Source organism: Malus sylvestris, chromosome 9 (assembly GCF_916048215.2).
Source record: "Malus sylvestris chromosome 9, drMalSylv7.2, whole genome shotgun sequence".
Lineage (NCBI taxonomy): Eukaryota > Viridiplantae > Streptophyta > Magnoliopsida > Rosales > Rosaceae > Malus > Malus sylvestris.
The window spans coordinates 9,208,830-9,235,045 of record NC_062268.1 but is presented as its reverse complement, the minus strand read 5'-3'; the positions used below and the strand labels follow the sequence as shown (position 1 = coordinate 9,235,045).

General features: G+C 38.7%; 3 protein-coding genes across 6 annotated transcripts; 2 read left to right on the top strand and 1 right to left on the bottom strand.

The window, feature by feature from the left end:
* Positions 1–2,479: 2,479 nt before the first annotated feature.
* LOC126583826 (calcium-transporting ATPase 12, plasma membrane-type-like) lies at positions 2,480–20,260 on the top strand. 4 transcript variants are annotated; one of them, XM_050248350.1, is made up of 6 exons: positions 2,480–3,109; positions 3,211–4,023; positions 4,789–4,858; positions 5,035–5,576; positions 5,678–8,187; positions 19,654–20,260. In XM_050248350.1, the coding sequence occupies exons 4-6, from the start codon at positions 5,226–5,228 to the stop codon at positions 19,898–19,900; spliced, it is 3,108 nt and encodes a 1,035-aa protein (XP_050104307.1). In that variant the 5' UTR covers positions 2,480–3,109; positions 3,211–4,023; positions 4,789–4,858; positions 5,035–5,225; the 3' UTR covers positions 19,901–20,260. The 4 variants fall into 4 exon arrangements, with proteins under 4 accessions (XP_050104307.1, XP_050104306.1, XP_050104305.1 ...); XM_050248349.1 differs by lacking the exon at positions 19,654–20,260 and having other exon boundaries at positions 2,480–2,718; positions 2,893–3,109; positions 5,678–8,547; XM_050248348.1 differs by lacking the exon at positions 19,654–20,260 and having other exon boundaries at positions 5,678–8,547.
* Positions 20,261–21,307: 1,047 nt separating this feature from the next.
* Positions 21,308–22,646, top strand: LOC126582192 (chlorophyll a-b binding protein 151, chloroplastic). The gene is made up of 2 exons (XM_050246226.1): positions 21,308–21,522; positions 21,830–22,646. Exons 1-2 carry the CDS (start codon positions 21,377–21,379, stop codon positions 22,479–22,481), a joined length of 798 nt encoding a protein of 265 aa, XP_050102183.1. The 5' UTR covers positions 21,308–21,376; the 3' UTR covers positions 22,482–22,646.
* A 707-nt stretch (positions 22,647–23,353) lies between these two features.
* Positions 23,354–26,068, bottom strand: LOC126582191 (pentatricopeptide repeat-containing protein At5g48910-like). The gene is made up of 2 exons (XM_050246224.1): positions 23,756–26,068; positions 23,354–23,621 (listed from the first exon to the last, which is right to left on the bottom strand). The coding sequence occupies exon 1, from the start codon at positions 26,006–26,008 to the stop codon at positions 23,873–23,875; it is 2,136 nt and encodes a 711-aa protein (XP_050102181.1). The 5' UTR covers positions 26,009–26,068; the 3' UTR covers positions 23,354–23,621; positions 23,756–23,872.
* Between the last annotated feature and the right edge of the window lie 148 nt (positions 26,069–26,216).

The following is a 26,216-nucleotide window of genomic DNA, read 5'->3' as shown; positions in this document are numbered from 1 at the left end:
TTTGTGGAGGTTGTTCGAGCTGTAGGAGGATGATTACACAGCTAGAGATGGTCGAGCCTTTAGCCTTGAACAAGCTGACAGATCGCGAGGTGAAGGCGTTCATTGAGACTGAGAAATGCCCAGCCAAGGCCAAGACGTTCTTGAGCAATCATACATTTTGCATTGTGCATTTTGGAGCAGAATGCTACTTTCTTCCCTTGTACAAAAAGGAAGAACAATGCACTTACCAAAATTTGTTAGTTAACCTGTTTTGAGTATGAATCCATGTCGGGGAATCAAAGACTTGCATAATAGTTTATTGATCGAGCCTTTCCGTCCAATTGTTAGTTAATTTTGAAGTTGGAAAGTCAACTTTCTTTATGATATCATAGCGTACTGTGTCTGTTTATTTACTTTTATAGAGAATAAAATGTAGAACTTTGTTATGTACTTGACGACCCCAAAACAAAAATATAAGCAATGACGTTTGTTTAGTGGTTTAGTAGAACTAAAACATGGCCGGTTCTCACTGTGAGAGACCTCTCCCTTTGATGGCAATCTCAACGTTCGTGTGAGTAGTTTCAATTGCGTTCAACTCGAGTGGTACCGACCATAGCTGCGGTCGAGTTTGGCGGCCGTTCTTTCCTCTCATTCTTCGTCTCCTGCTTTCTTCTATTCCGTTGCTTTTTCCCCTGCTCTCCATTCCATTTGTCCTCTTCTTCTTACCCCACAGGTGTCCCTCCTCCTTGTTCATCCAAGCTCCGATTTGCAGTCATGCTTCACGTCGTTTTGTTGCGGTCCATCGAGATGGTGAGTAGAGCTCCGGTGTTTCCACTGACTCAGGTGTTCCTAACACGACCAACTTCTCTCTGTCTGTCTTTGTTTGCAGTGTTGGTCGTGGAATCCCACGGGCTTCTTTCATTTGGTCACTGGTTCTCTTCACTTTTTGGTTGTGCTCGGAGAGATGATTAGGGTTGGATGATGCGATCGGCGAGGTGATGCTCGGTTGGGGGTGTGGAATTGTGCGGGCCGAGATGTATTGTTGCGGCGGTGGTTGCAGTGGAATTCTTGGTTTTTTTAACTTTCTTTTTGCTTTGCCTCAACTTTTGGTTGGTAAGTTTGTGTTGTTGGTGATAAATTTTACCTTTCCACCGTGAAAGAAATAAAGAATAATGTTAGGAAGGTTAAATTTGTAAACTAAATTAGCAAACTAAATAAGGTGTCACTAATAAAAAATAAGCACATTTATCAACGATTAAGTAATAATCTAATCATCAACTTCCATATCATTTAGTTTAAAAAATTTAATTTACAAATTTAATTTCCCTAACATTACTCTAAAAGAAAAACAAAAACATGGCCGGCTCAATACTTTAAAGTTTAAACGAGGGTAGCAAATAAACGTAAGCAAATCAAAGATTTGTATTGACTTCTTAATATTCCCAACTGAACATGGAAGACTTTTAAAAACACAAAAATACTCGTCCATTTTAATGTAATTTTAGATAATTTCGTAATCAAAATCGTTTTTTTTTTAATTAATCATTTATTTAAAAAAAATTGCAAAAGAATCAACTAATTTCTATGTTACCAGATAAAATATAAGGCCAGAACCCATTTCGAGCATCATGTTTTATCTCACAAATTCTAAATCACTTATCTAACGCGAAATAATTGTTTTTAATCTCGTTCCTAACCTCCTCTTGGATTCTCTATTTTTTTAACTTTTTTTAAGATTTATCAAATGAAGTGAGAATAATAATTTTGGCATTATTCGTGAACATATTTTACAAGAAAAACAACGTCAAATCTGAGCAAAATCCCACAATGTGGCAAGAATTGTCAACACATCCATTTGTATTTCTGAGTTTTGAGCGCATGGAAGATGGAACGAGTCTCCCCATTTGCCAATTTTCCACAGCTACCGCGTCCCAAACGCGTCCTCAATGGCGAACGACCACTACTCCCATCACAACGTTTACTACTAAACAAAACATAGAGAAATAAGCATTACCCTTAATATCAGACTTATAGTATATAATAAACGCTCTTAACTACTTAAGTTACAAACCTCTTACGTATATAGCGCGAATAGAAAGCTATGAAACATGAATACAGTAGTTTGGTTGCGAATTCGTATCCAATACTTTGTCGGATACGATACTTATCAGATACCAGTATTCAGCTTTTAGAATACATCCATGACATATCATACTTAGTTTTCAAAAATTTTACATATCACCATGTTGTGTCGTATCGATCACTATATCTATAATCGTATCATGATTCATAGATAGGAATAAATAAAAATGACGTACGTAAGCCTCCTATGACATCACATTAAGTTTATAAAAACTAAGTAGATGAGTTTTCCAGGTAATTTAGAGTCTACCTTCCTAGAAGCTTCCCTTGCAAGAGGGTATTGCTGTGAATTCACCCGGGCCATCACCTCTATAAATAAGACTGAAACCGTCCACTTCACATAACAACTGCACAAGTCCTCAACCTTCTTTGATCACTAGCTAACTTTGCATTGCAGTCATAGTCATTATAACTCGAGTTGTTAAGAGCGCTTACCCTTGCACCCAATGTCCTGTTTCCAAACCCCCCCCCTCCCTCTCACTAAATCGCTTTCAGTACCATTTCATAGTTAGTTTTTGTCAGTCATGATCTCGTGCTAGTACTGCGAGCTAGCTATGCTCGTTACTCACAACCAGTTAGGAGGAGGAGTCTAATTTCGTACGTACTCATTTTCTCAAGATCTAACATGAAACACCCTAACCCCATTTTATTTTAAAAATAGTTTTAATTCTTAATTGGTGAGCCCGTGAGGCCCATCTTGTTTTTTTTTTTGTGTGTTTTCCCGCTCTCTCTCTCTCTTCTTTTCTCTATCTCTCCTGTGCTCTTTCTCAGCACTCTCTCCTTCTCCCCGTGAACCAAAACCACACACCCTCACTTCCACACCACATCAACGAAGACGACACCACCATCATCTCTGGAACTTTCTTCTCTCTCCCCCGTCTCGGCGAAGCTCCGGGACACCCAGAGAACACCCAAGTTCCCCCCGACGACTCCGCTGACTTTCGAGGCCATTTCCGGCCAAACCACGGCGATTTGGCCTGCTTGAAAGGTATTAATCTCTTCGTCTCCCTGAGTACTACAAGTTTCTTTTTTGTTTCACTCAATTTCGTTGAGTATTGAAGAAGTTATACTCATTTGAATTTTACCCAGTTTCCGGCTACCTCCGAGGCTTTCGAGGCATTTTTCTGCCCAAAAAAGGCGATTTAGACGTCTTTTAAGGTACCATTCTCTTCGTCTCTTCTAGGGCTACAACTTTCGTTTTTGTCTCGCTTGATTTCGTTGAGTAGTGATAAAGTTATGGCCGTTTAAAGTTGGGTAGTTTTCCGGCCGAATTTTCCGGCCTTCTTCTTCGGCAAAACCAGGCCTCTCAGGCCGTTTAGAAAACCCCACGGGCCTTAAGCCCGTTTTGCCTCAGCCCAAAATCCCAGCCCGTTTGATTTTTATTTTTAGTTATTTGTTTTAAAGACCCAAAAGGTTTAGGGCCTTATTTAAAATGGCCTTGGGCCGGTTTAATTCAAAGGGCCTAAAGCCCTGTTTGTTTTTGTGAGGCCTAAGGCCTTGTGCTCTGTGTGTGTGTTTGGGTTTAAGCCCAAACCCCATTTCTTCACCCTAAAGCCTTTTCACCCTAAAACCCTTTTAACCCAAAAACCCTAGGTTTCTAAAACCCAATAAATCCTAATCCTATTTAACCTAAACCCTAATCCGGATTTCAAGCCTAAAACCCATTAGACCTAAATTGACCATTGACCTCCGGTCAACGTTGACTTTAGGGTTGACTTTTCGGGTTTTTGTCCGGAACCCTTCTTAGGGTAATTCGACGTTCTGAATCCGGTTCCAATGTCCGTTTTCCAAAATTCAATTGCTATTATATAGTTTTATTTATTGGACTCTTTATGTGCTTAGGGGCAATTATTGTGACGTTTCCGTCTTCGCTAGTGGCGCAGCTTTTGGCAACTAAGTACTGTGAGTGGACCCCTTCTAAAATTACATGATTTTATAGTAAATGCATAAATGATTAGCATGCCTACAAATTTATGAATTGATTTATGTTAAGCCTGTTTAAGAAATTTATTGATTTCGTCTCGTGTTTTGGTGAGGAAATAAACTGTTAGCCTAGTTTGTGCTATATTTTAATATATCGTATTTTTTATAAAAACCATGAACTGATAGACTATCCGATGGATGACGATAGGATGCTAGAACATGTTTTAGAAACCCCTCTTTATAGTATAGACGATGGATGACTTTATACTATGAAGTGGTTATTTATGAGATGCGTAAATATTTGTGCGTACCTAGTAGACACTATGCCACTTGGGGCGAGGATCTGGTGTTGGCATGTAGGCCGGGAGAAATAATCCCTAACGAAAGGCTGAGGGACACGGAGACAGGCATTGGGCCGGGAGGGAGTTATCTCTAGCTACGGGCACAGAGACTGAGGTGCAGGCATTGGGCCGGGAGTTATTATTTATTCAGTGATCTTTCTAGCAGCACACCGCGTTTACGAGACGATTTATGATACGTTTACTATTTTGATTTCCACGATGCGTTTCCGCGATATGACTTTTGAGATATTTGGCATGCTAGGATTTTTATTAAATCCATCACTTATTATGCTAGTAGTTTTCATTATATAAACTGTGGGGGTTAGTATCTTGATAACTGTTTTATTATTATTATATATATACGAACTTGGTCCACTCATCTTTGTTTTGCGCCCCCATTCAGGACTTAGAATCAAGGCACCTAATCCCGGCGTGAAGGCACTTCCGCAGCAGCATCTTCGAATCCTTTCGATGTAGGACTCACTTCTTTATTCATTAAATTTTATCTAAATTCTTTTTAGTGATTAGGTTTAGTTGTATGCTCTGAACACGTTCCTAAATTATTAATTCATTGTATTTTAAATTCATAACCCTTATTTATTTCTTATTCTTAGCTTTTGTATCAATTAATGGCTTTCGTCACCCTCAGGTGTCGGCCAGCACATGTCTATCCTGGTATTCGGGGAGTATCAGGGTCGGGGCGTGTCAGATAACATGGAGGAAAAAGTCATACCAATCTTGTCTTAAACGTCTCATTCGCTGCATATCTGCGGCAAGAGATCAAATTTTCTCAATTTCTTGTCGGATCATCTCTCTAATTTTCTTGTGGCACAAGGAAACATGGCCCTCGAGATAAATACGGAGGATCAAGCTGCTGAAGGTGCCTCTCTTACTGCCGGCTTGATTATGCAGACCATCGGACGAAGGGGAACCTCGCTGAGATATGTTGTTCTAGGCATTTTGTTCTCATCACGCATTAAGAAAACCAGACGTCTGCGTGAAGCTAGTTATGAACCTTTAGCAGCAGCACCAGTGCCACCAACCACTGCCTCTGACCATGTGATTGACATCCCTCTTCAGGAACGGTTTTCGAACAAGGTTGCTCGAATTGTGAGAGAGAAGGACTTGAACTCACTCCGGGGACATGGTGGTGTTGAGGGCATCTTGCCACTTCTCAGGTCTCACTTTGAGGTAGCATGCAACCCTGTAGAAAATAACCGCTTTTTCCATAATCTTGTACTTGATCGAGAATATTGTACTTCATTTGATTATATTCGAATATTTAATCACAGGAAGGTGCCGTTGATGGTGGTCAAAATCCAGAAGGATGGAACATTACCAAGTCCCCAGTTGAAGCAAAAGGTTTCTTGTACTTTTTGTTTGAGGCGTGCAATCAGTACACATTTTTTTTCCTCTTGCTCTCAGCCGGGTTTTCGTTCGCCATCGAATTCATGAAGCAAGGAGTCAAGGATGGCTGGCATGACGGTGTTGCCATACTCATCACCACGTTCTTACTTATTGTTTTCCCTTCAGTGCAGAACTACCGCAATCAGAGAAAGTCAGCGCAGAAGCACTTGCTGGATAGGAGCAAACTGATGGTGAATGTCGAAAGAAGTACCACAGAACCTACACCGATTACCATATCTGGCGTTATGGTGGGTGATATAGTTCATTTGAAGGAAGGAGACCGTGTTCTTGTTGACGGTTTGTTCATAGATCACGGTGAGGAACTGGTGGTGGATGAGTTATTGAGCTCGAAAATTGATTGTGAGCAAAATCCATTTGTTTTTTCGGGTTCAAAGGTTGTTAAGGGCCACGGCCGCATGATTGTGACATCAGTTGGTGCTAATACAGCTATTGCCGAGATGCTGAGCTTGGTGTCTGATCATAATCCAATGGAAAAAACACTGCTACAAGCTTTGATGGACAAACCGAATGCTTGTATGGATTTTCTTGCATGTTGTGTCTCGATACTGATTGCGCTTGTGATGTTGATACGCCTATTATTCTTCAAGAAGTACGAAAACTACAACGAGAGGCCAGACCTGAAAGGTGAAGTTTCAATGAATTTTGTGATGAGGATCTTTGAGAATATCTTCTTGAAACCTCAAGGAAAGATTTCCATCTTAGCAAGCGTTCTCGCAACTGTGGTAATAGGGATACAGCATGGGATGCATGTTGTAATTACAGTTGCCCTTTTTCAATGGAAGGAGAAGGCGGCCGAAAATCAGGCAGATCCACAGGATTTATCAACTTCTGTCACCATGGGACTCATAACAGTTATCTGCATTGAAACAACGGCAGATCTAATGTGCAACCAGACGGAGGTCAAGGAATTTTGGATCGGCGAAAAGGATTTAAGCAGTGGTGAAGTGGACTCGGAAACTGACCAAGTTCTTGAGGCTCTCCATCAGGGGATCTCAGCTACCGCATCACCAGCAAATGATCGGCTCATTTCTTGGCTGAACACCAGATGGGGTAGTAATGCCGTGTTAGTTAACCAAAGATTTGAAACTGTTGAGCAGAGACAATGGAGCTCTAATGAGAAATATAGAGGGGTCTTAGTGAGGAAAATCGAGAATGATGAGCAGATTATGCAACTTCACTGCGACGGAAAAGCATCAACAATATTAGGCATGTGTTCACATTACTATGATAACAGAGGGGAAAGTCACAATATTGGAAACCAGAAGAGAAAATTTGAAGAGGTGATCAAGAAAATGGAGAAGAAGGGTCTTACACCGATTGCATACGCATACAAGAAAACAGAAGCCGAAGATCCTACAGAAGATGGGTTGATTTTGTTGGCACTTGTCGGTCTTAGATGTCCATATCAAGAAAAGCTTAAATTGGCAGTGGAGGCTCTTAGAAAAGCTGGAGTAAGCATCAAACTGGTGTCGGAGGATGAGCTCTCTAAAGTGAAAGCTAGAGCTTCGGAGCTTGGGATCTCCCCTGGCTCAGATGACACAGAGATTGAAGGTGAAGCTTTCCGAAGGCTCAATTCCATGGAAAGGCTGGATAAGGTGGATTTGATCTCTGTGATGGGAAGTTCCCTCCCCAAGGACAAGTTTCTCATGGTGGAGCGGTTAAAGAAAAAAGGTCACATAGTTGCATTCTATGGAGGGCTAACCATCAGTGACACCTTGACCTTAAAAGAAGCTGATATAGGAATTGTTGAGGATCTCTGGAGCACCGAGATGGCCAGAGAGAACGCCGATCTTATAATTAGAAACGGATGTTTCTTAAGCATGAATATGAAGTCTGGTGCTTGTGCTTACCACAACATTCAGCAGTTCTCTCAACTTCAGCTCACCGCTTGCATATCGGGGTTACTGGTAACCCTAGTCGCAACGATGCATTTGGGAGAGTCCCCGTTAACAGCAGTTCACTTGATTTGGGTGAACTTGATAATGTGCCTTCTTGGTGGCCCAATGATGGCGATAGAGTTACAAGGTACCGAACGACACACTCAAAGACCTGCTAAGAGGACTGAGTCACTTATAACCAAAGTCATCTGGAAAAACATAGCAGTTCAGGTTTCATATCAGGCTTCCGTCTTGCTGATCTTACATTGCATGGGAAACACAGTACCGAGCATGAATGAAGGCGTCCGGAATACCATGATTTTCAATACTTTCACCTTATGCCAGGTCCTTAATATGTTCAATACCATGGACATATTAAAAAAGGAAGTGCTAGTTGTTGTCCTCCGAAGCCATTGGTTTCTGATGGCGTTGGCGGCTGTTTTGATCATCCAGGTGATCATTGTTGAGTTTGGAAAAGGACTAGCCAGCTGTGTGAGGTTGAATGCACTGCAGTGGCTATTATGTTGCGTTCTTGCAGCTCTTTCGTGGGGTTCTGTTCGGGCCTTCAAATTCCTTTCAGCACACCTCCAAAGAACAACTTCGGCACTGATGGTGAGCTCACACGTTGGATTCTCACATCGGCAGCGCAGATTATACATTCCCATTTGGTTTTACGTTCCCACTTGGTTGTTCCTCATCTTCTCTGTATCATTATACTGTATCCGCTCGGAAATTTCTCCACTCGCGTTGTATATCCGTTAATATGCAAATACTAAATACAGTAAATAAACCATGTCTGCCATCTCCACTATGTAATAGTTGATTCTGTATATCAAGGGTATAGCAAATTCTTACTCTCTTCGCATGCTGCTCCCCCATGTCACTTCTAATTTACTAGTTCGGTTGCTTAGGGTTTTATCAACCTTCGATTCGATCGACCAGAATGCTTGCAATTCATCAGATCATATGTTGTTTTTTGATACAAGCGATATTAGTGAGGGTGAATTCGAACACAGGACCACAGGTGTAAAGTAAACCCCTTTAACCATTTGAGTTACATAGGTCAAGTAAATTTGAATGCTCTTCTTCCACTGCAACCTACTTCTGGCCTGCTATTATTTTTACTGTTTTGTCAAAAACTACTGCAGCATTACAAACTGGTTTACAGCAAGGAATGAAGAGTTCAAAGAGTCCGACGACACATTTCCTTTTTAAGTGGACCACATTCGCCTTTTACATTCCACAACGTGTATTATAAATTGAAGGATCCTTTTCTTGGGGATCTGCGATTCTGTCATCATGATTGTTTATCGAATATTGTGCGATCATAAATTATTTTAAATTTTAAATTTTAAATTTTAAATTAAATATAAATAGTACTTAACAAAAATTGACGAAACGATATACGATGAACGATCACCATCATGAAATCCTCAAAATCTCCTAGAAAAAGATCTAACAAGGATCATTTTCCATTATACATTGCCGTGGACCTGTCAAGTATTTGTCTTTTGGTCAACTTGTGGCCTATGTTCACCAACCACAAACATTGCAGCTTATAGGGACAGGCAGGCAAAATACCTGCAGTTATAGTAGGTATAGGTAATCGTTTAGATAAATAAACGATTATGGATATAATCGTTTACTTGTAAAATTAAATTGATAATTATAGGTATTAACTACAGTTATAACGGATACCCGTTTATTTTAATATATATACACACACATATATATATATATATATATATATATATATTTTTTTTTTTTATGAAACAATATATAAAAATCTCTTATTTTTATGGGTTGTGATGACTGAATTCAATTTTTTAGGATATTGTTTGATTTTTAATCAGAATTGGTGATTTTGGATGCTTTGTACTGACTTTACAAAGATGCATAATCAGCAAGATTATGATTGCAAATGAAATGAAGGAAAACTCTCTGCAAATTCCTCCCTTCTTCTTCTTAATCTTCTTCCTTCTCCAATACCCTTCGATTCTCGGCATAAAACTACTTTTGTTTAGTTTTTGTTAATATTTTATTATTCTTGGTTAGAGCTTCATGCCCAATTGAAATGAAAGTTTAATTTCTCACGCTCTAATCCAATTTATATGCTAGAGTTTCTTTGTCAGTTATGAAATTTTTTTCTTTTTTAATTTTCAAGTTATTAAAAAACATGTAAACGGGTAAAAAGAGGCATAAATAAGATGGGTAAATGGTTATGGTTAAATGGGTACGCGGTTATGGATGTAATTAACCGTTTATAAACAGTTATGGATAAATAATCGTGATTACCTGTCTGTCATCACCGTTGCCCATACCTAGCACCATTTGCCTGCCACGTGTGCGACGATAATTTTTTTCCACGTTCCGATCACATATGACACCTGGTGTTTCATCGAATGAAAATTATTACAACGTGTTCGCCCAACCGTCTACTCATTTTACTTTTACAAAGAATAGAATAGGAAACTTTGTTATTTACTTGACGACCCAAGAACAAAAATATAAACAATGGCGTTTTATTAGCGGTTACTAATGAGGTAACATAATGTGTTGTTGAATAGTAGAAGAACAAAATTTGGTTACTTAAAAGATGAGTATGAGTTCTTACTCAAAATTATTTGTTTCCAATTTATAGAATTTTGTATTTATAATCAAAACCGTTCATATTATAAAACACAATATAAAGATTGCCTCTACAAAAAATCAATTAAATATAAGGTTGTTTGGTCATCGAAATGTATAAAAATAAATGAACAAAATTAATAGAAGCATTACGAGCTGTCTTTGTATTTGCTAAAATAGATTGACTAAACGATCTTAAATTTAATTCATTTTTTTGCATATATTGTCTTTATAAAATGATTCATAATATAAACGGTTTTGATCATAAACACAAAACTTTGTGATTCGAACACGAAAATTTTTCAGTAAGAATTCCTACTTACCTTTGAGTGACCAAACATATTTTGTGTAATAATATACTAGTAAAAACCATACACTGTGTGTGAGAGAAATATATGTTTTTATTTTTTAATGAGAGTAGTGATTTGTTTTTAACTGGTTGGAAGTTATAGAAAGGAGGGAGAGAAAAAACAAAACAAAATTGTTTTGTGTGTGTTTAACCCATAACTTTTACTTTAGTTATTTTTCTTTAGTTTTAATATGGTTAGAATGGTCGTTTGCCTTTTTACCAAATAGGAGAGAAGACATAGCCATAGCCCCTCTCTCTTATTTGGACCAAAAAACACATCCTCTAAGTTATTATTTTATTTTAAAAAAAATTTATTAACCATTAACATCACGGTTTGATGATATTTTTCTTCATTTATAAATTAAAGATCTTAAATTCAATTATCGTAAAAAATAAATTTAAACCACACCACTATAAAACTTAATCCACTTTTCTATATTGTTTATTAAAAAAGAAAAAAATATTGATAATAATTTTGGTCTTATTTATGCACATATTACAACAAATCTCAAATCTCAGCAAAACCCGCAACGTGGCAATAACTGTTTTCCTCTGGTCAATTTTCCACAGCTACCGCGTGCCAAGCGCGTCCTCGGGCGGGGTGGAAAAAATAGCAAATTTCCTAAAGGAAAGGGATCTCTTGGGTCCATACCACCAGATCTAACCAATCATCTAATTTGGAATTTTGAAATTTGATCCACCAGTTAAAATTATTATAATTTTTGAAGAAATCCTTATTTATAATCGTTTGATCAAATTTCAAGGGTCTAGATTGATTGATTGATTGAGTGGATTTGGTGGAAGGGATCTAGAGAAAACTCATTTCCTTTCCTAAACCGTCCTAATTCTGTACGGAAACTGAATCGAAAAAGTTCTGATCCGAAAATTCCAAAACATTCAGTACTCTAAATCGAATCGATCCTGAACTTTTCTGTGTGGGAATTAGTCTCACATATGGTTTAGTTTGGTAATCCTGAACCGAAATAAAAATCAAGATTAATTGTAGAACCCACTCCATATTGAACTTCAATAATATGAATCATTTATTTTATAAGTTTCAATTCATATATCATTCTTGTAAAATTCAATTCACCCCAAAACCGTTTGTCTATTTAATTATCACGATAAAATTTCAATATGTTTAAAAAAAATATATTCATTAATTTCTTTGAACTCAATTAGATGCTTCAAATATTTTCGATTTGGCTAATATTTTATAAGAATGATTTATGAGATGCAACTTAAAAAATAAACGCATGCTTCTTTTATATATATATACTAGTACATGCCCACACACAAAGTGTGTGTGAAATATTTTACTTTGTTTTTAAACTTGGAGCAGAGAGGAAGAAAGTGAGAGAGAACGTGGAGTGGGGAGGGAGGGAGAGGTTTATTTTATTTTATTTTTTTAATTAGACATGATACAATCACTTGTAATGAGGCTTAAATAAAAAAAAGCAAAATTTTATGGGAAATTTTATTTAAACTCATTTAACCTCTTTTTACACCCAACTTAAATTTTAAATATTCATTGTCTATTTTACCCTATTACATAATTACTATTAAGTACAAAATAAAATTAATAATAAAACTCAAATTTATCAATAAACCCAAACACTATAATTAAACCATACGATCACTCTTTGTTTACCTACGTTTATTCTGGCTAAAACCCTAAGGGTGCGTTTGTTGCACCGGACTGTCTCGGACTGGACTAGATTCAAGGACTAAGCTGGACTGGCTTAGACTAGACTAAGCTGGACTAGTTTAGTGAAGCGTTTGGTGCAGTGTCGGACTAAAAAACAGGATAATTAATAACTATAATATTATATTATATAATACACATCTAATAATATTTTATTATTAATTCAATAATATTTTATAATACACATCACTTTTCAGCCTCTTGTTTCGTCCACAGCCAGACACTCCACTGCTCTCTCTGGAGAGTTCTTCCCTTTTCTTCCTCTTGTTTCGTCCCCCATCACTTCTTTTCTCCGTCTTTTTTCCTGCAAGACAACATCCTTCAAATCATTTTTCTTGCAAATCGTCCCCCGTGCTACTCTCCCCTCCCTCTCTGTCTCTCCATTTCTCTTTGTCCCAAAGCTACTCTCTCCCCTTCTCTATCCATTCTTCCCGAAATTTTCTGGGGCAAAGGAAAAAAATTTGGAAATTTTCTGGGAATATTCGGGAATAAGGAAGAATTTGCTATTGGGATTGTTGTTGTTATCGTTTTGCATATGTGTTTTTGAATTTTGGTGTTGAGATTTAGGCAGTGGGTAAGGCTGTGTTTTAGATCTAGACATGGGTTGGCAAACGGAGTCGCCCAGAAGCATTCTTGCAGATTTGTAGTTCACAAGACTTGCTGCATGCGATCGTCCTATGCAAGTTCTGGAGACGGGATTAGCAATCCCATGGTTTTTGGGGAGCTTAGCAAAGACCGGCTAGGCCCTGTTTTAGTCGGGACGAGTGAGAGCTAGTCTCATTAACTCTAAGCCCTATGGGAAACAAACACGGGACTGGACTAACCCTTAGTCCAGTCCAGTCCAGTGAACTTTAGTGAGGGAAAACAAACACCCCCTAATAGCTTTTATAGAGAAAATTAAGTTTTTTTATTGATGGATAGTGATTTTGAAGTTTTGAATCCTCCAACCAAGGTATAACTCAATTTATGAATATTTTGTTCATTTGATTTCAATTTTTTAGAGAGTAGAAGTTATTTACTGTAATTTTTTTCAACAAATACAACGAAAGCATCCTACCTTCCGCTAAAACAACAACGAAAGCAGCCAACGATGAACAATGTCCGGTGTGAAAGGACCCATTAACTGTTTGAATTGGCAAACAACTGAGAGAAGTCAAACTCTATGTTCCTTTCTTGCGGTTCTAAAGCGAAAACCACATTTCCTTCCCTTTTCAAGTTTGTTACGAAAACCCACCGGGCTCGAAGGTCATACGAATTCATAAGGAAGCATTTCCTACGGGCATTGATACAGAGCTTCTATGGAAACAAATATTGATCTTGGATTTTGTTAACGAGTTTGTTGTCTAATGCCCAGTTAAAAGCAGGTTGATCATTTGCTTTTTTCTCTCTGGACCATGGTTGATCTTTAAGTTCATCGATCCACTTCTTAATAACCATCTTTAAGTTCCTGCAGGTAACAATTGGATTATCAGCTTTTGTGTTGTGGAAAACCATGCAAAGAACTTAGGTCTAAACACATCAAATTTAGCTTCTAAAAATCAAATGGATGTAAAAATAAATCCACATATTGAATTGGGTTTATTGGAATATATATGGTATTAAATTTGGATTTAAAGAGATATTAATAGTTTAGTTAAAAATCAAATTGGTGCAAAGAGTAAGTTGGATGTAGAAATAGATTAGATGGGTATAAATAAAATTACGTTATTATCCTTAACCTTTTTGTTGTAATACAAAACAAAAATGTATTTTCACATTCTTTTACTTGACAAAAAAAATTCATTAACTCGTAATTTAGATATATTATATTTCTTTCATCACTTCTTTTTTTTTCTGTTAAATTCATGCATTTTCCTGTTGTATTTTATGTGCTCTCTTAAGTTTTTCCAAGACAGGTTTGGTACTGAGATGATTCTGAAAAAGCATGGGTATAAAAAAAAGTTGGGATTTTTTTTGTGTTTGTTAAACATTCAGCTTCAACTTTTTTTCATAGTTTTAGTTGAAAAAAACAAAAAACACCAAACTGCAAAACCCAGCTTTGAAAAACTGATTTTTTTTCACAATCTGTTTTACATAAAAGTTTACCAAACACTATAATACTACTTTTTTTTTTCAAAAACACTTTTATAAAAAGATTTACCAAACACTTTACTACTTTATTTCACCGTTGCTAAACACTTCGCTACTTTATTAATTTTTTTTCAAACACAGCGATACCAAACCAGCATATCTCATCATTCTTTTCTCTCACAGACTCGCACATTCTCGAACCCTGTCAACTCCATCTCAACCCTCTCAGTCTCGACTCTGGCTCTCCTCCGCCCACATTCTCTGAATCTCGACTCCGGCCAGCCACCATACCCTATCTCGACCACACCACAGACGAACCGTACACGCACACACTGAAACACTGCTCTCTCTCTCTCTCCCATTCTCTCTCCTTTTCGATCGACCGGCTCTCGAGCTTCCGAAATCTAGGGTATGGATTTCTGGCCTTGGAGATTTCTAGGGTTTTAATATATATGGATTTGGATTTCTGGTTTTATTTAATTTGGTTTTCTTTTTTCTCTTTCTGTTTTTGATCTTTCACTCACTATATTTATTCAAGGGCCGTAAGATTTCTGGGTTATTGAACACAAGAATTTGGGTATCTTTTCCCTGAAAAAGTAAATATTTTTTTTATTAAGGAAGCATTTATTGGCTGCTGTAAGTACAAGGAGTGTATGCAATTGAGATTTTGAGTCATTTTAATTTTTTTAATGAATTTAGGGTAATGAAGATGTTAGATGATTATTTGAAATTTAATGTTTATTCAATTAGTATTTTAAGATAGTTTATTAAAATACTTAAAAATTTGTGTGTATTCAATTAGAATTTTAAATAAGTTTATAACATTTTAAGTGTATTTAATTAGAATTTGAATTTAAAGAATATGAAAAAATTGAGGAATTTAAGGGAATTTGAGAGATTTTGTAGTGTATTTTAAACATTCACAAATTTCATCTATTCCCATAAGATTTTCTATAAGATTTTGAGGGAATTGAATCAAAATTTTACATAAAATTTCTACAAATCAATTAAACTCTATAAAAAATCTATAGATTTATAAATTCATTAAAATATCTTAACTTTCCAATTGAACGTACCCTAAATTTGTTCACTGAAACATTGAGCACAAATCTGTGTTTTATTGTAAAATATCCCAAACTGTACCGAAATCCCGATAAAGTTTTGAGAATCTCAAAAATTTGTTTTGATTTCAATCTTCAAAATTCTGTCCTTTCCGGGTTCGGAATTCGGGATTCCATTTTCGGTTTGGATCCCGCGCGCAACCACCGCTACTCCCGTTATATTGTTTACGGCAAAATAAACATACACGAATCTGTCTATCCTTCCTTAGCTACTCATTTGTATTTTTGTCTGTCCAATTTTTTCAACCAATATTAAAAATTATCCAGTTTCTTAAAATAAGTCAAATCTCTTAAATTTATGATTATTTCATTATCTTATTTATTGATAAGATTTATTATAAAAATTAATTTCTTGTAATTATCTCCTTAATTATTTATTGTTTTCGTTATTTTTTGTTCTTCTGTTCCAAATCCCATTTATAATTTTTTTTAATCAATCTAGATCACTGGTTAATTGTATTAATCTATCTATATGAAAGATTTATATTTATGATTAACATGTATCAATGCTTAATGTATCTTACTTGTAGGTATTATATTTTTGTATTTTGTACTTGAATTTCATATCTCGTTTATAGGTATAATATCTGTGTAATTATCTATCTACCATGTCAACCTATTTTTGGACCTAGATGTAAAACACCAAATAAAGAACATAAAGAAATAGGGATCTCTGTATGTGATGCCATTTTTTTGATAAAAAACTTTCGGTACATAATAAATACTTTTAGTTTTTTTTTAATACATCGATATAATTTTATACTAAGGGAAGTGGGAGTTCAGCTAAGCCAACTTAATTTGGTATCGAATTCGCCATTCACGAGATTCGAACCTAAAATCTCTCACTTACAAGTGAAGAGGAATACCATCAGACCTGGTACTGAGTAGTTGATTGGCAAAACTTTTAGCCACTTGAGTTAAATTTGTTTGCTTATAAAGCGTGAATATGAAGGAAAAAAGAGAGATGTACATAATCCTCCTATTAGCTATGCTCATTACTTACAAGATCTAACATAAGGGAATGAGTCTTACCAATCTTGTTTTAAACGTCTCATTAACTGCAAATCCGCGCCAACGGATCAAATTTTCTCAATTTCTTGTCTGATCATCTCTCTAATTTTCTTGTGGCACAAGGAAACATGGCCTTCGAGATAAATACAGAGGATCAAAGCTGCTGAAGGTGCCACTCTTACTGTCGGCTTGATTATTCAGACCATCAGACGCAGGGGAACCTCGCTGAGATATGTTGTTCTAGGCATTTTGTTCTCATCACACATTAAGAAAACCAGACGTCTGCTTGAAGCTAGTTTTGAACCTTTAGCAGCAGCACCAGCACCGCCAGCCACTGCCTCTGACCATGTGATTGACATCCCTCTCCAGGAACGGTTTTCGAAAAAGGTTGCTGAAATAGTGAGGGAGAATGACTTGAACTCACTCCACAAACTTGGTGGTGTTGAAGGCATCTTGCCACTTCTCAGGTCTCATTTTGAGGTAGCAAGCAACCCTGTAGAAAATAACCACTTTTTCTATAATCTTGTACATGGTCGAGAATGATTGTACTTCAGTTGATTATATTCAAGATTTGATCTCAGGAAGGTGCCATTGATGGTGGTCAAAATCCAGAAGGATGGAACATTACCAAGTCCCCTGTTGATGCCAAAGGTTTCTTGTACTTTTTGTTTGAGGCGTTCAATCAGTACACAATTTTTTTCCTCTTGCTCTCAGCTGGGTTATCGTTCACCATCGAATTCATGAATCAAGGAGTCAAGGATGGCTGGCATGACGGTGTTGCCATACTCATTGCCGCGTTCTTACTTATTGCTTTCCGTTCTGTGGGGAACTACCTCCGTCAGAGAAAGCTGGCAAAGCACTTGCTGGATAGGAGCAAATTGACGGTGAATGTTGAAAGAAGTAGCACATAACCTACACCAATTACCATATCTGGCATTGTGGTGGGTGATATAGTTCATTTGAAGGAAGGAGACTATGTTCCTGCTGATGGTTTGTTCATAGATCACGGTGAGGTACTGGTTCTGGATGAGGTATTGAGCCCAAAAATTGATTGCGAACCCATTTGTTTTTTTCGGGTTCAAAGGTTGTGAAGGGCCATGGCCGCATGATTGTGACATCCATTGGTGCTAATACAGCTTTTGCTGAGGTGCTGAGCTCGTTGTCTGATCATAATCCAAAGGAAAAGACACTGCTACAAGATTTGATGGACAAACCAATTGATTGTATGGATTATCTTGCATGTGGTGTCTCGATACTGATTGCAGTTGGGATGTTGATACGCCTACTATTCTTCAGGAAGCATGAAAACTACAATGAGAGGCCAGAGTTGAAAGGGAAAGTTTCAATGAATTTTGTGATGAGGATCTTTGAGAATATCTCATTGGAACCTCAAAGAAAAGTTTCCATCTTAGCAAGCGTTCTCACAACCGTGGTAATAGGGATACAACATGGGATGCCTTTTGTGATTGCAGTTGCCCTTTTTCAATGGAAGGAGAAGGCGGCAAAAAATCAGGCAGATCCACGGAATCTATCAGCTTCTGTCACCATGGGACTCATAAATTTCATCTGCATTGAAACAACGACAGATCTAATGTGCAACCGGACGGAGGTCGAGGAATTTCGGATCGGCGAAAAAGATTTAAGCAGTGGTGAAGTGGACTCGGAAACTGACCAAGTTCTTGAGGCTTTCCATCAGGGGATTTCAGCTACCACGTCACCAGAAAATGATCGGCTCATTTCTTGGCTGAACACCAGATGGGGTAGTAACGCAAAGTTATTGGATCGAAAATTTGAAATTGTTGAACAATGGAGCTCTAATGAGAAGTATAGAGGAGTTGTATTGAGGAAAATCGAGAATGATGAACAGATTATGCAACTTCACTGTGACGGTGAAGCATCAACAATACTAGGCATGTGTTCACATTACTATAATAACAGAGGGGAAAGTCATAATATTGGATACCAGAAGAGAAAATTCAAGCAGGTGATCGAGAAGATGGAAAAGAAGGGTCTTAGACCGATTGCATACGCGTACAAGAAAACAGAAGCCAAATATCCTACAGAAGATGGTTTGATTTTGTTGGCACTTGTCGGTCTTAGATGTCCATATCAAAAAGAACTTAAATTGGACGTGGAGGCTCTTAGAGAAGCTGGAGTAAGCATCAAATTGGTGTCGGAGGATGAGCTCTCGAAAGTGAGAGCTAGAGCTTTGGAGCTTGGGATCTCCCCTGACTCAGATTTCACGGAAATTGAAGGTCAAGATTTCCGAAGGCTCAATTCCGTGGAAAGGTGGGATAAGGTGGATTTGATCTATGTGATGGGAAGTTCTCTCCCCAAGGACAAATTTCTCATGGTGGAGCAGTTAAAGAAAAAAGGTCACATAGTTGGATTTTATGGAGGGCAAACCAGCAGTGACGCTCTGACCTTAAAAGAAGCTGATGTATGAATTGTAGAGGATCTCTAGAGCACCGAGATGGCCAGAGAGAACGCCGATCTTATAATCAAAAATGGATATTTCTTAAGCATGAATATGAAGTCCGGTGCTTGTGCTTACCATAACATTCAGCAGTTCTCTCAACTTCAACTCACCACTTGCATATCCGGGCTACTAGTGACCCTAGTCGTAACAATGCATTCGGGGAGAGTCCCTACTAACAACAGTTCACTTGATTTGGGTGAACTTGATCATGTGCCTTCTTGGTGGCCTAATGATGGTGATGGAGTTACAAGGCACTGAACGACACACTCAAAGACCTGTTAAGAGGACCGAGTCGCTTATAACCAAAGTCATCTGGGGAAACATAGCAGTTCAAGTTTTGTACCAGGCTTCCATCTTGCTGATCTTACATTTCATGGGAAATGTAGTACCGAGCATGAACGAAGGTGTCCGGAATACCATGATTTTCAATACTTTCACCTTATGCCAGGTCCTTAATCTGTTCAGTGCCATAGACATAATAAAAAAGGAAGTGCTAGTTGTTGTCCTCCGCAGCCATTGGTTTCTGATGGCGTTGGCGGCTGTTTTGATCATCCAGGTGATCATTGTTAAGTTTGGAAAATGACTAGCCAGCTGTGTGAGGTTGAATGCACTGCAGTGGCTAATCTGTTGCGTTCTTGCTGCTCTTTCGTGGGGTTCTGTTCGGGCCTTCAAATTCCTTTCAGCACACCTTCAAAGAACAACTTCGACACTGATGGTGAGCTCACACGCTGGATTCTCACATCTGCAGCGCAGATTATACGTTCCCATTTGTTTGTTCCTCATCTTGTTTGTATCATCATACTGTTTCCGCCCAGAAATTTCTCCTCTCGCGCTGTATATCCGTTGAGCTGCAAATACTAAATACAGTAAACAAACTATTGGATTTGGCATTAAATCAACATGCCTAATCTAAAAAGGATTAGGTTATCTTGGACGCAAGATATTTGGATTTGTGTTTCCTAGTTGGTTTCGGATTTGATTTTACTATAGGATTTGGTTTCCTATATTCTATGGACTTTATGTAAACCTATGACATCTATTAGTATAAATAGATGAATGTGTGATAGAGTTTTGTGTGTGAAAGTTGTGGGAAGCATAAGTATGTATACTTGAGAACACTTGTGTTTGGGAGTTCTCTTGTATGTGTTGGTAATCAATAAAACTTCCATTGTTAAAGAGGTACTCCTATATTGGAGAGACTTTGAAATCGTTGTATTTTGTTTATTGCTTGATTGGTTTTTGGTTTAGTTTACAACAACAAACCGTGTCTGCCATCTCTACAATGTGAAATAGTTGATTCTATATTTCCAAGGTAGCAAATTCTTACTCTCTTCGCACGTTGCTCCCCCTTGTCCCTTCTAATTTACTAGTTTGGTTGCTTAAGTTTTTATCAACCTTCGATTCGATCGACTAGAATGCTTGCAGTTCATCAGATCATGTGTTGTTTTTCGTTACAAGCGATATTAGTGAGGGTGAATTTCAACATAGGACCTTAGAAGTAACGTAAATGTTTTTAACCATTTGAGTTACATAGGTCAAGTAAATTTGAATGCTCCTCTTCCACGGCAACCTATTTCTGGCCTGCCACTATTTTTACTGTTTTGTCAAAAACTACTGCAGCTATACAACTCTTTCATAGCAGCCAATAAATAGTTTGAAGAGTCTTACAACACATCGCCTTTTAAGTGGATCACATCATCCAGTTAAATTTCACATCGTATTTATAAATTAACGTATTTTATAATTTTCGCTGTCCGAATTAAAGGTAGATTTTTTTTTAAGGATCCTCTCTTGATCCTTTTCATCTAATTGTCTTTGTCAGACAATCATGGTCCTTGAAATTTGATTCAACAGTTAAAAACAGGATTCACTTTAAAAGTTATAATAATTTTAGCCATTAAATCAAATTTTAAAAATCCGGATTATTTGATGAGAAAGATTAGGTGGAAGGGATCCGAAGAGAATCCCTTTCCCATTTTTTTCACCTCAAGCCAGCAAAAACACAAGGTAATTTTATGATTTTACCCGTGGACCTGCGAAACATTTGTCTTTTGGTCAACTTGTGGCCTGTGTTCACCAACCACAAACATTGCAGCATCTGTCTGCCACGTGGCAAAGAGAGAACCTCTCACTCTCTACGACAATCAGATCGGAAATCCAAATCTATTTGATAACCAATAGGATGCCGCTGACGTGTACATATCCTAATCCACATCATCTTCAACTCCCCGTTATAACATCCCTGACCTCTCCCTGGTTGAAAGCATCTCGGCAGGCTTGCTCAACACCACCAAAACTTCAAACAGAAAAAAAGCAGCAAGCAATGGCAACCTCTGCAATCCAACAATCAGCATTTGCTGGCCAGACTGCTTTGAAGCAGTCCAATGAGCTCGTCCGAAAGATCGGCGGCCTTGGCGGCGGCCGCTTCTCCATGCGGCGCACCGTCAAAAGTGCCCCCCAGAGCATATGGTAAGTACCTTGGCTCTAGTATGTCAGCATAACCTATCTTTCTTTCCAAGCAACTCTACTAAAATTCCCATGCGTGAATATAAATGCTTTCTGGAGAAGTACCTGCTATGTGCTTCGTAGGAAAGCACTTGGATTTTAAACAAAGACTTGTACATGTTTATAATAAAAGCACTTCTAACAGAAGCGCTTATGAGCGGACATGCTTATGATATACACGATAAATTTTAGCTCAATGTATAGCAACATTGTTACAAGAACAACATGATCATATACCATTGAGAAGTTTACATTGTAACTGACAAAACAGGTACGGCCCAGACCGCCCCAAGTACTTGGGACCATTCTCCGAGCAAACTCCGTCATACTTGACCGGTGAATTCCCCGGAGACTACGGATGGGACACTGCTGGACTATCTGCAGACCCCGAGACATTTGCCAAGAACCGTGAGCTTGAGGTGATCCACTCCAGATGGGCCATGCTTGGTGCACTGGGATGCGTCTTCCCAGAAATCTTGTCAAGGAATGGCGTCAAGTTCGGCGAGGCTGTCTGGTTCAAGGCTGGATCGCAAATCTTCTCTGAGGGCGGCCTTGACTACCTTGGCAACCCAAACCTTATCCATGCTCAGAGCATCTTGGCAATCTGGGCTGTCCAGGTCGTGCTCATGGGATTCATTGAGGGATACAGAGTTGGAGGAGGACCACTCGGTGAAGGACTAGACCCACTTTACCCAGGAGGGGCCTTTGACCCCCTTGGACTTGCTGATGATCCCGAAGCTTTTGCTGAACTGAAGGTGAAGGAACTTAAGAACGGGCGTCTGGCTATGACCTCAATGTTCGGATTCTTTGTTCAGGCTATTGTAACTGGAAAGGGACCGGTGGAGAACCTCTTCGACCACATCGCTGACCCAGTGGCCAACAACGCATGGGCTTACGCCACCAACTTCGTCCCTGGAAAGTGAAGAAACCTCAAGTCATGGCCGTTCATCTGTAACATTACCCGAACTTACTGCTTTTGTTGAGGTTCTCTTGTTGTGGACTCCATTAGTTCTGATGCAATTTTACTAGAAACTGCTTGTATTGAAACCGCTGTATGCAGTAAAAAACTCCCAAGCTCCTTCGTTTTATTTGTCTAATTGTGCTGCACATTCAAGAATTCCTATCAATAGATGCATGCTTTGTGGCAATATAGTAAATCTAAACTAGGAAACAAATGGAGGATGCTTCGAACTAGCGAAATACAAGAGAAAGTCAATGCCGAAACCATAAGCTCATAGATTGATCTCAGGTTTCTTCATCAATCCGTCACCATCAGGCAAATTAAGTTTAATTAGGGCATAAAATTTCTGCAATGATGATTGCCTACACTATATCTATATGGACACCAAGTATACGAATTCTGTCAACTTAGGGTGAAAGAAATGATGGGAAGAGCGATCATCTTTCACTATTATCTTAGTATAATGAAGATTTGCACAATGGGAATGGCTATTACCTTTCACTATAACGTCAGCATAACGTAGACTGCCCATATATCTAAGGGGTGCACAAGTCTCTAGCCAATATATATCTAAGGGGTGCACAAGTTTCTAGCCAATACAGGGACTGCAGTTGCATTCTAATTTCAAGAGTTTCAGCATCCGGACATGCATCAAGACTGCCTGTACTGCTATATATTAAATAAACACACAAGAAGTTCCCACAATCAAAAGAACCGACAACAATGGCCATTCCAATTCAAGAGTGCAGGCATAGGTTTCTTCAACTTAGGTTGGGGAAAGTAGAAAAAAATTCAGTTCAATCAAAGCACAAAGAGAACGTATGAAACAGTCAATTTGAGAAAAATCAGAATTTTTTACATCACTGTCGTTATAAGTTTACATTTACTACGGGGGTAATCAGTATACAATGAAGATTGCCTCTAATACCAAGGGCACCTAGTATACACGCCTTTCTCCAATGGAGGGTGAAAGAAATGATGGGAACAACTATTATCTCTCATTATAAACTCAGACTCTGTATAATGAAGATTCCCTATCTTGTTAGTGCGAGTCTCTTGCCAATGCAGAATTTTGGGAAAGCAAGACCTATGAGTCATATCCCTGTTACAGGAGGGGCAGCTTTTGTGAGGGACAAGTCGCATCATTAAATGAATGCGCACATTCATGACTGCCTATAATGCTAAAATACATCAAATGAACATGTAAAAATATGCCTGAATCAGAAGAAATGATACCGATAGCTGCTCCAATGTTAAGAGCGCAAGCATAGAGGTAGATGCATTCTGATGCTTCTTGCTTTAAGGCTGTGAGCAGCTGAACACAGCCGTCAATGCAGCAGACAAACAAGTTAGTCACCAAAAATCTTTGCAAGAACATGAGCCATTTCTGAAATGATGGAAACGACTATTATCTCTCACAATAATCTCACGATTATAGATACTGGATAGGTGTTTAGTGACAGAGTGGCAATCGCTACAGACACGAAGATTCTTTATAATGCGAATAGGACTCCCAGCTTCCGAATTAATGAGACCAAATGCAATAGCCAATCTTTCACTATGGTTTTCCAGTTCAGCTTCCTTCTCTTTTTCCTCTTCAAGACACAACAGAACTTGGCTTGTGTCAGGAACATGTCCTACAGATTTCAGTTTCTCTCTCATCTCACTCAACTTCGAATATATCTCTTCTGTCCGAGGGTGTGATTTATCACCCACAATAAACTCATGAAGCACACCTCTGTGCTCTATGGAACTGCATCCCGGGTCCTTTTTGACTCCTCTCATTCTCATCATTTCTCTTACCTGTGAAACTTTCTCCCACTGATCAGCAGCAGCATACATGTTAGAAAGAACAACATAGCATCCAATAGTGTCGGGAGACACTTCAATCAGGTGACGAGCAGCATAATCGCCAAGTTCAACATTTCCATGATTCCGAGCACCACTGAGCAAACTCATCCAGATTACTTTGTTTGGTTTCATGGGCATACTTTCAATGACATTCTTCGCCTCATCCAGACAGCCAGCCCGACATAAAATGTCTACAAAGCAACCGTAGTGTTCAATTGTGGGTTCAATTCCATAATCATTTGTCATCAGATTGAAATAGAAACGGCCAAGATCGACCAATCCGGCATGACTACATGCATTCAAGACTCCAATAAAAGTTATAGCATGAGGCTGCATTCCATTCTTCCGCATCTCGAGAAATAGCTCAAGAACTTGGTCAGCCATACCATGCATTCCTAAACCGACAATTATAGAAGTCCAATGCCCTAATTTCTTCCTGTGTATAGCTCGAAATACGGTCAGAGCATTCTCAATGCTCCCACACTTGGAATACATATCAATCAAGGATGTACCAAGCACGCCATCTAACTCAAATCCATGTTTTACCATGAAAGAATGAATCCATCTCCCCTTACTCAGGATAGCTAATCCCGAAACGGCTGAAAGAGCACTGACCAATGTAGCATGACTAGGCATGACATCTTCTTTCAAAATTTCTTGAAACAACTCCAATGCTTCCATAAACCTCCCATTAAATTCATAACCTGCAATCATTGAATTCCAAGTTATCACATCTCTTGCCGGCATCCCACTAAATAATTGACGAGCCGTCTCAACCTCTCCAGCTTTCATGTACCCATTAATCATGGCATTCCAAGAAACCGAATTTCTATTTGGCATCCTATCAAACACCTCCCTAGCCATCTCCACCTTCCCGCATTTCGACAACCCATCGACCAAAACAGTCCAAGAAAACAAATCCCTCTCCTGCATTTGATCAAACAACTCCATTGCCACTTCTACTTCTCCACACCTCGCATACCCATCCACCAACGAATTCCAAGTTACCAAATCTCGGTCACGCATTTCATCAAACACCTTCCGAGCCAAACCAATCTCACCACATTTCGAGTACAAACTCACCAAACTGCTCTGCACAAACTTATCCAACCCCAGCCCAATTTTCAACACCAATCCATGAATCTGCTTCCCTTCCTCAATCGCATTCAACCGAGCGCAACCCTTAATCACGCACGGCACAGTGAAATGATCGGGAACAAGCTCATGAACCAATTCATAGAACAAAACAATGGCATCATGCGACCGCTGGTTTCCGACGTAGCATTTGATGAGGACGTTCCAAGACACCAACGAGGGTTGTTCGATTTGGTCGAAGACGGAGCGGGCGTAGTCGAGGTTGTTGATTTTGGGGTCGGCGTAGAGAGAAAGGAAGCAGGAGGCGACTGAAGGGTGGCTGAAAGTTCCGGTCTTGAGGAACAGGGCGTGGTGCTGCTCTGCTTCTTGTAGGGTTTTGCATGTTTGGAGAAGCGAGAAGGGGTTTAGGGTTTGAGGAGAGAGAAATGGTTTGTGGAGGAGAGAGAGAGATGGTGTGAGCTGAAGCATTGCTGCAACCTGCAATGGCGTTGGTGGATCAGATGATAACCACAACCAAGGGGTCTGACCGTCTGAGTGGCCCATGTATAACCACAACTAAATTGCACTAATAGTCCTGTAGTTTATCTCGGTTTTTAATTTCGTCCTTGTATTTTTTTTCTTACATTTTCATCCTATGTAATTTCATTAAGTTAACACCGTTGGTCAAATCCGTCAAATGCCTATTGTTATTTCTTTTCTTTTGTTAATTGCTACCTACTCATGATGGATTACGTGTTTGTGGGTTAAGGAA

Excerpts from the sequence above, each read along its gene's own strand:
- LOC126583826 (XM_050248349.1), top strand. The coding sequence starts at position 5,226 with ATGGCCCTCGAGATAAATACGGAGGATCAAGCTGCTGAAGGTGCCTCT. Across the intron at positions 5,577-5,677 it reads TTCTCAGGTCTCACTTTGAG|GAAGGTGCCGTTGATGGTGG; the intron begins GTAGCATGCAAC and ends ATTTAATCACAG.
- LOC126582192 (XM_050246226.1), top strand. The coding sequence starts at position 21,377 with ATGGCAACCTCTGCAATCCAACAATCAGCATTTGCTGGCCAGACTGCT. Across the intron at positions 21,523-21,829 it reads AGTGCCCCCCAGAGCATATG|GTACGGCCCAGACCGCCCCA; the intron begins GTAAGTACCTTG and ends CTGACAAAACAG.
- LOC126582191 (XM_050246224.1), bottom strand. The coding sequence starts at position 26,008 with ATGGGCCACTCAGACGGTCAGACCCCTTGGTTGTGGTTATCATCTGAT.